Source organism: Stegostoma tigrinum, chromosome 31, assembly GCF_030684315.1.
Source record: "Stegostoma tigrinum isolate sSteTig4 chromosome 31, sSteTig4.hap1, whole genome shotgun sequence".
Taxonomy (NCBI): Eukaryota; Metazoa; Chordata; class Chondrichthyes; order Orectolobiformes; family Stegostomatidae; genus Stegostoma; species Stegostoma tigrinum.
In genome coordinates, this window is record NC_081384.1 from 33,820,452 (window position 1) to 33,832,944 (window position 12,493).

General features: G+C 40.3%; 1 protein-coding gene across 1 annotated transcript in view; it reads left to right on the forward strand.

The window, feature by feature from the left end:
* LOC125466299 (vesicle-fusing ATPase) overlaps positions 1-12,493 on the forward strand; it is a 223,030-nt gene that overhangs the window by 59,811 nt on the left and 150,726 nt on the right. The window contains exon 8 of the mRNA XM_048560618.2: positions 1,454-1,609. Coding sequence (XP_048416575.1) covers positions 1,454-1,609 — 156 coding nt within the window. The remainder of the gene's footprint in view (positions 1-1,453; positions 1,610-12,493) is intronic.

Genomic DNA, 12,493 nt, shown 5'->3' on the forward strand with positions numbered 1-12,493 from the left:
AAGCTTATGACTGGACTTTAAGCAATTTACCCATTCACCCAGACTTTATTTTGTTTCATTCTGAAGATGTAGATTCCGATATGGCTATGGTCCTATGAGTGTCTGCATGATTGTTCAAGCATGTCTAGACCTCAGAATGTTGGTGGTCTTTTTGCTCGTGGAAAACCTTGCACCCAAGTCTGATCCTGTCCTCATGGTGCATCTAAATGAATTCATTTTCCATTGGAGCTACTAAATAATGATCAAAAATGGAAATGTAGCTGATTTTTGTCCCCTCCTTAGCCCTGGGACACTGAGGTCTGTTGCAGTATGTGACCCTTTGCTTGAGATGAGCTAATGTCGCACTGGCCCAGGGTAGAAACTTGGGGCATACTAATCTGAATGGCTCAGTTACAAGTTGACATTTCCAACTGGACTATTGATGGGCTTTGACTTAAAAAAAAACGTGGACTGTATTCAGTGGCCAGAGGGTCAGAAACCAGAGAGCTAAAGGTTTAAGAGAAATGGTAAAGGTAAAGGACCTAAGCAAATGTTAAAGAGTTTTTACATAGTAAGTCATTATGTGGTTTGAATTGCCTGAAAGGATTGTGGAAGCAGGTTTGATAGTAATTTTCATAGGAAATTGGATATAAACTTCAAAGAAAAATGAATGAGTGAAGAGCCAGGATGAGGGATTAATTGGATATATTTCAAAGAGCTGGCACTGACATGATGGCCTCCAATGCAGTATTATCTTTGGATAGTATGAAGTTGTTAACTTGAACTTAATTTGTTCTTACATGATTGCTGTTGCTGTAAAATGTATGAAAGCAATGAATGTTTACTGTCACAATACAACACGTTGAAATTTGTGTAATGGTGGAATGCTTTTTTCCAAATTGTAGGTCTAAGGAATGTGGATGATGTCATGTTATGCCCATTCCTTGTTGCCATAGGAATGTGTGATACTGAGTGGCTTACTAGACCATTTAATTTTGAATGGCTCGTTTCAATTCTCTGAATGGCATTAATGAATCCATTGCTTTTTATGACCATAGAATAGCCATGTATCAGCTTTTCACTTTTCAAAGGTTTTTTTTAAAAACTGAATTTGATTCCGTAAGATGCTATTGTGGACTTTGTATTTGCTGCCTGTGAATTTTTGATCCAGGTGCATGGAGTGCTAATCTGAAAATTCATCCAACATGGAATCAAATTTTAATAAATCATATTGTGTACGTAAATGCAATTAAAGTTGACTGATGCTTTTTTCAGCAATCTTTTAATTAATAGATCATTTTGAAATAGTTTCATGAAGTTTGAAATCTCAAAAACAGTCACAAAATGAAATGGGTGGACTGTTTGGATACCGTGATGGTACTTGTTAATTTTGCTTCAGTCCTGTGCATAACCACTGGATGGCGATAGATTTATGTTTAAAATGTCATGGCTTTTTCTATTCATTCTTGTTAAGGTAAATCTAAAACCAAACAAGGAAGACAATCCATCATTAACCCAGACTGGAACTTTGAGAAAATGGGAATTGGTGGCCTTGACAAAGAATTTTCTGATATTTTCCGCCGAGCGTTTGCTTCAAGAGTGTTCCCGGTAGATCTTGTGGAACAGATGGGTGAGTGGCTGCATGCTCCAGTAACATGAAAATATTGATGTAAATATTTGCTAGATTTAACATATTTTTATTCATAAGTTCATGTTTCTTGATCCAGGATTTTCATTGATTATATCAAACCCCTAACGCCTGACACGCCCACCCACAACATCAGTTTTGCTTGTTAATTCCCTTCTTGATCATACAACTTGTTGCTGTGACGTCTCTCATCAGGTGGAACGCAATGATTGAGCTGCTATCTTCTCTAGCCCCTTTCACTGCATCTATAATAGATTAGTGGGTGGTGCCGTTACAGTGAAATGAACTGAGGGCTCTCTCTTGTTATCCTCCTCCTTTCCTTGTTTATGTAATATTTTCTGAAGCTGGCCACTTTTGAGCTCCTGTTTTCAGATGAAATTTGATAGAACCTCAATCTTTATTTGTGTGCAGTGCCCAGGAATGTGATGCACCACCTCTGAAGTAACTGTTATTGAATACTACATTCCTTACATGATTTTTCTCCTTTTAAATGAAAGTCAAATATGAGATATAGCCTTGTAAAAGGAAACCTTTTAAGTCAACTCATTGCCAGATTTCTTCTGTGAAGTGTTCATTGATCTTAATTTGTCCTGATCAGCATTCTGAGCCAGTTTAAGACAAAGGGTAATCACCCTCTGATTAGTGCACCAGGGTGCACAGCCAATGCCACTTGGATGCAGGCTGGATAAACAAATCATTTTATGATGGTTATGACATTTCATGGGGTAAGTAGGGAATAATAATTCTGTCTGGCGGGGGAGCTTTAGAACTGGGAGCCTTATTGGACCAAATGGCCTGTTTCTAAGTTCTATGTTGTCCTTTCATGAGGAAGAAATATAGGATAGTAAATAGCCAAGGCATCAATGAGTTAATAGAAAGCTCTGAACCCACTGTAACTTCTGAATCCGATTGAGACTTTATTATTTACAAGTTCAGCAAGTTCACACAGGGGAAAAGGACAGTCAAATTTTAAGCTTAAAGTTGTTGATTTAAATCTGCCGCCCATTAGGGGTAGTTTCTTGTGTCGAGGATAGGGGAGAGGTGGAGAGAGGATGCTGGCATTGTTGGCGATTGAATGACATTGCTACTTTTTCTCCACTCTTTTTTTAAAATTTTCTATCCTTCGTGAAGGGTCTGATTTCTGTGCTGCATTGTGGTCTGATTGTACAGGTCACACACCTGCTTTAGTGGGTGAGGTTCTGCTCAGTGAGGATTAGTAGCCTCTGACAGAAAACCTCCCAGGTCCAAGCTGCGATCACCAGTGCACCTGGCTTATCGCCTGAATTTCGAAGTTCCCAACAGCTTGTTGTACAGAAGTAAGAGATGAAATGGTAACCTTTAATGTACCAGCTTTGAAAGGCCATCTAAATTCTGATAAAATTTAATTTGGCACAAAGCTTAACTTACCTGCAGTGTGGGGTCATTTCTTGAATTGGCTGTCAAACATTCAGGTTATTTCATTACTAGGACTAGTTTGACATATCCCAAATGCGCTGTCAGCATTTTCTGGCATGGCTCCAAGTTCGTAGCTGTCTGTGCAGCTGTGTACTCATTTCATTAGCAGTAAAAGGAGCGTGTGTGTGTATGAGTGTTTCCAAAAATGTCTTATAGTCTTTTTCTAGACCCTCCCTTTGTCCGAATCTGCTCACTGCCACTGACTTAGTATATTTCCAAAACCTCATCCTTGCGCTTAGTATAATTTAAATACTAAGACCCTTTGAAGTAGTTCACGTGCAAATATGTTTGTTTAATATACTGTATACCAATAGAAGAGTAAAGTTCAGGGATTTATTGTAATCCTTTAAATTGTGCTCTAGAACCTCTGCACCACATCACATAATGCAACAGGATTGACATTTGTTTGGCTATCTGGGGAAAATCCTTTTTCTTAGGAATAAAAAACACACCTAAATATTTGAAGTGCATTTTTATTTTTTATTTCTTTTTAGAAACAAGATCTCCTTCACTTCTCCCTTCTTACTCTGTGAATGTGCTAACTCTTGTAGGGGTACAGTTTTTAATCCATTAATGGCCATTGGACATACGTGAGTGTTGTCTGCAAGTTGTCCAGGTGAGATGACTGTGCCAAGGTCTGGTGCTGTCCCTGCAGATGACTATTCCTGGCAGATCTCATCGGATATCAGGCACAGAACCCATTGCTATTTTCATCTATCAGCAACCCTACCCATCCCAAGAAAACTCCAACAAAGTTGCCCTGTAATAGCAAGGGTTTTAATACAAACCCATAGACTGGCTAAGTTTCATAGTGCCGACTGTAGATCCGAGGCTGTGACCCCTGGCCTGCGTTGTTTTGTGTCACAGTGGGTGGTGTATTTTAATATTGTGGTATCGAGGAGCTTACTTAAACCTTTGCTAGCTGTGGGAGTGTTCCTCTGAACAATTTTATCATGAGATAAAGACGTATGGGCTTCTGTGATTAGATGTTCTTTAATTTTGCCTATAGTAATCTGCAGTTCAACAGAAACTTGTTTATTGAGTACAATTTAGATGAAAGGGTGATTGAAGAATTATTTATCCAAGATGAGTAAACATGAAATAGCCCTAAAAGATTTATTGATGGCAGCAGCAGATTCACATACCATGTATCAGGGCACAGCGGAGATTGAAATTTCATAGAGATTCAATAAATGGGCTTTCAGCTTGCTTAAAAACTGCAAAGTTGGAATCTGAAATAGCAAATTTGGTAGCATTGTGGAGTGAGAAACAGAATTAACAAGTGCTTTGAATATAGCTTTTCTTCGTTGAAAAGACGTAGCTTCAGTTCAGAAGAAGCTGTATTAGACTTGAAACTTTGACCCCGTATCTCTTGCCACAGGTGTTGCCAGACCTACTGCATTTTTCCAACACCTTGTTTTGATTCCAGCTTGCAAATGTTGTCAGTTTTAGCAAAAAAGGGCCATGGTTTGTCATTGCTGTCAGATTCATCTGTTGTCTGGATTGCTGCCTGGTACTTTTGTTCTGGAGGTTGTAGCACCTTTAGTAGACCTCCTCACATTTTGTAATGGGATGAAGACCAAATAGATGGGGATTGTCAAGGGCCATTTTTTTGTTGATATATTAAACCAAGGTCCCATATTCCTCCTCAGATCAATGTCAAAAGTCCCATGTTGATATTTAGAAAAACCAGTTTTTTTGGGCAGGGCTTATCGGCGGGGCTTATCAGTGACACTCGACCAGTGTCACTGAAACTGACTGCCCAATCATTATCAGATTGTTATTTGTAGAATCATGCTGTGTGCAAGTTGACGACCCAGTTGCAAAATTCATACTTTGAAACTGCTACAGTAGCTGTACAGCACTTGTAAGCATCATGATGTTTTGAAAGGCAAGTGCAAGCCTGTATTTTTTCTTTCCTTCTGTCTATATTTTATTGTGCAGATGTTTGTTTCTCAGTTCCTGAGCTTCATGTATGTTCTCTAGAGTTTTTCTGGATTCTTCAAATTTTATATATGTAAAGCTAGAAGTAACAATCAGCTAAGGTTTCTGTTCATGATAAGACAATAAGACATAGGAGTGTAAGTAAGGCCATTCGGCCCATCAAGTCTACTCCGCCATTCAAATCATGGCTGATGGGCATTTCAACTCCACTTCCCTGCACTCTTCCCGTAGCCCTTGATTCCTTCTGAGATCAAGAATTTGTCGATCTCTGCCTTGAAGGCATCCAGCGTCCCGACCTCCACTGCACTCCTTGGCAATGAATTCCACACACCCACCACTCTCTGGCTGAAGAAATGTCGCCTCATTTCCGTTTTAAATTTACCCCCTCTAATTTTAAGGCTGTGCCCACGGGTCCTAGTCTCCCCGCCTAACGGAAACAACTTCCTAGTGTCCACCCCTTCTAAACCATACATTATCTTGTAAGTTTCTATTAGATCTCCCCTCAACCTTCTAAACTCTAATGAGTACAATCCCAGGATCTTTAGCCGTTCATCATACGTTAAACCTACCGTTCCAGGGATCATCTGTGTGAATCTCTGCTGGACACGCCCCAGGGCTAGTATGTCCTTCCGGAGGTGTGGGTCCCAAAATTGGACACAGTATTCCAAATGGGGCCTATCTAGAGCTTTATAAAGCCTCAGAAGCTCATCGCGGCTTTTATATTCCAACCCACTTGAGATAAATGACAACATTACGTTCGCTTTCTTAATTACAGACTCTACCTGCAAGTTAACCTTTAGAGAATCCTGGACCAACACTCCCAGATCCCTTTGTACTTCTGCTTTGCGAATTTTCTCACCATTTAGAAAATAGTCCATGCCTGTATACTTTTTTCCAAAGTGCAAAACCTCACATTTACTCACATTGAATTTCATCAGCCATTTCCTGGACCACTCTCTTAAACTGTCTAAATATTTCTGCAGCTTCCCCACCTCTTCAGTACTACCTGCCTGTCCACCTATCTTTGTATCATTGGCAAACTTCGTCAGAATGCCCCCAGTCCCTTCATCCAAATCATTAACGTATAAGGTGAACAGCTGCGGCCCCAACACTGAACCCTGCGGGACACCACTTGTCATCGGTTGCCATTCCAAAAAAGTGCCTTTTATCCCAACTCTCTGCCTTCTGTCAGACAGCCAATCCTCAATCCAAGCCAGTAGCTCACCTCGAACACCATGGGCCCTTACCTTGCTCAGCAGCCTCCTGTGAGGCACTGTATCAAAGGCCTTTTGGAAGTCTAGATAGATAACATCTACTGGGTTTCCCTGGTCTAACATACTTGTTACCTCTTCATAGAATTCTAACAGGTTTGTCAGGCACGACCTCCCCTTACTTAATCCATGCTGACTTGTTCTAATCTGACCCTGCACTTCCAGGAATTTAGAAATCTCATTCATTTTAACATTGGACACATTGCCAATGTGACCAGAGATCCTGGTTCAATGTTGTTTTGACTGTAAAGCACTTTGGTTGAGTGGTCTGTCAGATTTCATCATTGGGGTGTGGATGTGTGTGTGCTCCGCTAAACTACCCACTGTTGTGTGAGAAAGCATGTTGCACAATAGGACATAGGAAGTCAATTGGGAGGGAGAAATTTAAACTTGAGGTGCTAAACATACACATGACAATGGGATCTTAGTTGTTGGGTGACTGGATGAGAGAAGTTCCCAATGAAACTGATTACGCTGATTCTTCAAACTTCTTAGCACCAGTTAGCCAAAAACAAATGCATTGTAATTCTTTCAAGATTTTTGGTCATGCTGTATTAAGAGAAACTTTGTCAGCATCTTATATAGAACGTGCTTGCTGTCAAATTAACATTAATTACCAAACCATCTGGAATATTCCTTCTTATCTCATACATTTTCAGTACCTTGGCAATTTCAGTCAGCAATGGCATTCAAAGTGTTGAAATGGTCGTTGTTTTTAGTGTAGATTTTCTCAATAATCTTGAAAACTGATGAACTGCAGCACTCTGCATTCTCCAGGTAACCACTGATCTGAAGCTCAGGTTGCGGTTGGTTCACGAGATGACTGGTTTCCATGCAAATGTTTTGTGTCTCATCTAGGTGACATTGTCAGTGCTGTGTAGTCTCCATTGAAGTGCTGTTGTTTTGTCCTGCTCTGGATTTATATAGGTCCCGTCTTGTTCGAGTACTGTAACTTTGTCCCAGTTAAGTTGATGTTGTTCAATGTCAGTTTTGCTGCAAATTAATGTTCACGTATCCGGGTGACGTGTTTCCTGACCACCTGCCCCACAGGTTTCTCGCTGTTGATGCATGGTATTTTATATGTCACATTTGTCCTGTTCATTGTAGATATTGTAGGTACTAGCAACAAAAACAGCAGTTTTACAGTACTAGGGCAAGCAAGACAAAGACCATTACGAGAATTCTTGGATGCAAGAGCCACCGATGCAATTTACAAACATGTTGAATTAGACCCCATCTACATGCCATTACAGGACAAAACCAGAAATAAGACTGCCCACCGTGACAGACCGGACCTATATAAATCCAGAGCGGGACAGAACAACAGCGCTTCAATGGATGCTATGTAGCACTGACAATATCACCTAGAAGGGAGACAAAATGTTTGCGCAAAAACCAGTCAGCTCAGCAAACTAACCAACAACGCTTAACACAGTTCTCCTTCCATGCACAACAGTGAGAAGAAATTCTGTTGCATTGCTGTGGTTACCAGATTACTGTCTTGATGCATCAGTTAACCTAAATGCAGTGGCAGTGATAGTGTTTGAGTAATACTTATCTTACTTTAATAATCCAAAGTAATTGCCCTAAAGCATCTACTGGAATTAAAATGAACTGTGCAGCTCCACTTTAGCCCACATTTCTGAGTCTCTGCCACATTAAACCTTGCTACAGTATTGCAGAATGCGAGGAATTTGGGAAGAAACCAGTGGAAACTGCTTCACCCTTTGGTACTATTCTAATTTCGCTGACAACCTGTGATTTGGAATTGAGATGTTGTGAAATGGTCAGTATTATGGATCAAGTAGGCTACTGTTATCTCAAAGCTGCAACATTCAGCTTGCTTGTGGGACAGCTTTAATTTATTAGCAAAGCAGAAAGAAGAACTTGCATCCGTAAGAAGCTTTTGCTTCCCCTGAACGATGCCCAAAAATGTTTCAGTCTATTAAACATCTTTGAGTTGCAGATACAATTGTTACGTGGCAGTCAGTTCGTGTGCAGAAAAGTTCCCATGTACATAAGAAGTAAGAGCTGGGAGCAGGAATAAGCTTTTCAGCTCCTCAAGCCTGCTCCGCCCTTCAATATCATGGTTTACTTACCTCTGTGTTAAACACTTATGAGGTAGCACAAAACAACCCTCAGCTCTCCAATATTTCAAAAATTTATCCACTAGCCCTTTCTTTAACTTAACTTCCACTGTGCTCCAGGATAGAGAATCCTAGACGTTCACTATCCTCTGGAAAATGAAATTGCTTCACATGTAAAATGGTTGTCTCCTTAGTCTATAACTGTCTCCTAATTGGAAATTCTCACACTAGTGGAAGTATCTTCATCACCTTAACATACACGTTAAGTCACATATATTTCAATAAGATCACTCTTCATTATTCTGAACTCAAATGAATAAAGTCAAAGCCTTTTTAACAGTTCTTATAAATCAACACTTTCATCCCAGGAATCAGCCCAGTGAGTCACTTTTGAGCTGTCTCCAGTGCCAATATATCCTTTTTTAAACGGGGTCCAGAACTGTAAACTGCACTCCAGGCGCAGCCTCACTGACACCCTGAATAATTGTAACAAGTCCTGCTTACTTTTAAACTCCAACCTCTTAGCAATAAAGACCAAAGTTCCATTTCACCTTTTTAATTACTTGCTGCGCCTGTATGCTAACTTTTTGGTTTGTGCAAAAGAATACCCGGATCGCTCTGTGTTTCACTTTTTATTTCAATGGACAGAGTCTAAACATTGGTTTGCCTTTTGATTCTTCCCACCCAAGAACAATACCTCACATTAAACTCTATCTGCCAAGTTTTTTTTCAGTCCCCCAAGCTATCGGTTTCCTCTTGTAGATTCCTAATGTCCTTATTACAACATATCCTCCTACCTATTTTTGTATTGTAAGCAAATTTGGATATGCAACTCTGTAATCTAGAGGATCTGCTTCTGGTGATTTTGATTTGACTAATTGTAACCAGGAAACTGGAGATCTCCCTTGGTGTCCTCGTGATCTATGATCTAACTCATGATTCAGTATCGATTTAGTAAGTTTAATTGTCTTTTTCCCAAGTCATTGCAGTTCCGTGCATGTATTTCACTTACTTCACGTAGACTGCCCCCAGCCATGATAGTGTGCCTGTCCATTTCACCTTCCCTCGTTTGTCCTTTGAAAGCAGGATTGTATTTCTCTACAAATGGTTGCGTAGCCTCTTTATAATCCAGGCAAGAAGTGTGATATAAAAATACCATTGGATTAATGCTGTGCTCTTCTAAGATCTGGATGACTTTTTCGATTTGGAAAATAGTTATTGCCAGCACCTTAATGTAACGTGTTTACAGTTGACAGGAGAAAATGAAAACCACCAACCCCACGCAGTGGCACATACATGACTGTATCCACACACAGTTGCAACACAACTCTCCTATGCTGCTTTTCTTTAGTTCACACACCAATCTTTAACATGTGCAAAGGTGCTATACTTAGTGAGTTTATATCTCTATTAAATAAACTCGAGAATAGGTGATATATTGGTTGGTAAGAGTAAAATTTTAAGCTATGTTACAAAGACGAGTGAGGTGCAAGTAAGCTGCAGCCGTCTGTAGTGCGCTCGAGGAAAATGTGGATGTGCAGCAATTGTAGAAGCAGCAAGATCTTAGATTAGTGGGATTTGAAAACTAAAATGAACTTGAAAATCAAGACATACTGTCTCCCAGTTAAGCAGTACATTGATGAGTATAAGATAATAGGTGATGGCCGGTGCTAATGGTGAAAAGTAGACTAACCAGGTGAATATCTCCAAGAACCGAATGTATCATAGAATCCCTTCAGTGTGGAAACAGGCCCTTTGGCACAACAAGTCCACACCGACCCTCAGAGCATCCCATCCAGAGCTATTCCCCCATAACCCACAAAATCTACACATCCCTGAACATTACAGGTAATTTAGCATATCCAATCCATCTAGCCTGCACATCTTTGGACTGTGGGAGGAAACCGGAGGAAACCCACGCAGACATGGGGAGAATGTGCAAACTCCACACAGAGTCATCCCAGGGTGGAATCGAACCTGGGTCCCTGGTGCTGTGAGGGAGCAGTGTTAGCTACTGTATCACCTCTGTGTTTTCAGAAAGCAAACTGTCTATTCTGTTTGAGGGAATTTTTGATTTTAGTACAGTGGTTATGGATGCCAGGTAGTAACTTTTAAACTCAAGAGGTATAGGACCCATGGGCACAGCCTTAGAATTAGAGGGGGTAAATTTAAAACGGAAATGAGGAGACATTTCTTCAGCCAGAGAGTGGTGGACCTGTGGAATTCATTGCCACAGAGTGCAGTGGAGGCCAGGACGTTAAATGTCTTCAAGGCAGAGATTGATAAATTCTTGATCTCACAAGGAATCAAGGGCTACGGGGGAGAGTGCAGGGAAGTGGAGTTGAAATGCCCATCAGCCATGATTAAATGGCAGAGTGGACTCGATGGGCCGAATGGCCTTCCTTCCACTCCTGTGTCTTTTGATCTTATAGTATCTTAATGACCAATTTGAGTACTACACAAATGTACAATGCAATTCTGGAGTGGTTTTCGAGAGTGGTTTTCATTGCTGGGTCTTTTGTTTTAGAAATGAATTGGCGATACAGCGAGCCCATGAAGCAGCCTTCTAGAATTGAATGTTTAATCAAACTTCTGTTATTGATATGAATCAAAGTTAGAAACTAAATCTAACTGTGGGAAATGCACTGAAATGTTTCTGGGGACGGGAGGATGGGGAATCAGCATATGGTTAGGCAGCTGTGAGCTCCTGAGTTTCATGTGAGATTTGGTTCTAAATTAAGAACCAATTCTGCTTCAAATATTTTAATTGAATTTTAAATGAATACGTTGTCCACGTTATTCTCAAAGCCATCAATTCATGGATCTTAATTCATCAAAACTTTCCTACAGGCAAAACCACATTGCTGTTTAGCTCCTCCATCGCTTGTATTTATTGTTGAAGCACCATGATCAATTTCAAACTTCACATTGTGGTGCTGTAGTTGCCACTATTGGATTGACTGTTTCACGGTGGCTTGTTTAGCTGCAGTCTGTCAACATGCCTTAGCTGGGAGTTAAGCATTATTACTTGTTTGAACTTCACTCATCACCCAATCCTCCTTCACACACACTTTCTCTGTATACAAAAGGGATCAGATTGCCACTTAGTGCTTAGTAATGGCTTGTGCCTGACACTAATTTGGCAGGACTGGTCTGATTTTGTTTCTTGTTCATCTCTGTGTAAAATTAGCTAATATGACTGCAGCTGTGACTGTTGTTGTGGCTGATGGTCATTCAGGTTTTATCCATTGTCAAGAGTTTCTGAATTTTAACTGCAGTTATTTGAGGGGACTAAGATATTGCTGACTGGGTAGAATAAAACAGCTGCTGTGCTGTTCTCACTGTAGCCAAAGTCTGTGCCTCTGGACCCCCCCCCCCCCCAAAAAAAAACCAGGTCTGACTCTCCTCCCATCCCTTGCATGTGCATCTGTGGGGTGAATTTATGTTTGAAGATGTATTTTATTTTGTTCATAAAGCACACAATTTATCAGCAGTCTTTTATAAAATTCCTACTTTAGAAATAAAACCAGTCTGCCCCCAAACTAAAACACACATTCTAAACAAGGTCTTGCACCTAGCATGCATTGTCTGACCCAAAATGTCACCACCTCTTTACAGTGATAAAACCTTTAGTTCTCTCAGGACCATGACATGGAAGGACTTTGTGGATTTAAATATACGTATTGATCAATTAAAACATTCTAACTGATTAAAGATTTAAGAGTGTCTTAGGTTTGTCTGGTACATCTCATCAAAATGGCGTGAACCTTTGATCTTTTACTTAAATTCTGTGTCTGATACTATTTGCCTCTCTAACACGTGAAAAATGACTGAGGCTCCGAAAACTTGTGTTTTCAAATAAACCTGTTGGACTATAACCTGGTGTCGTGTCATTTCTGACCTTGTCCACGCTAGTCCAACACCTGAGATTTACCAATGCATTTGTTCATAGATTTATTTCCAGTTGACCAGTTGCTGCTTTTGGCTAATATATACGTTGAAACACAAAGTTCTTGTCTCAGATTTCCCCATATGTAAGGGTGTACTAACCCATGTTGGGATGTTAGAAGGATAGTGCATGCAGCTATGCAATGGGGAATGATGAATTG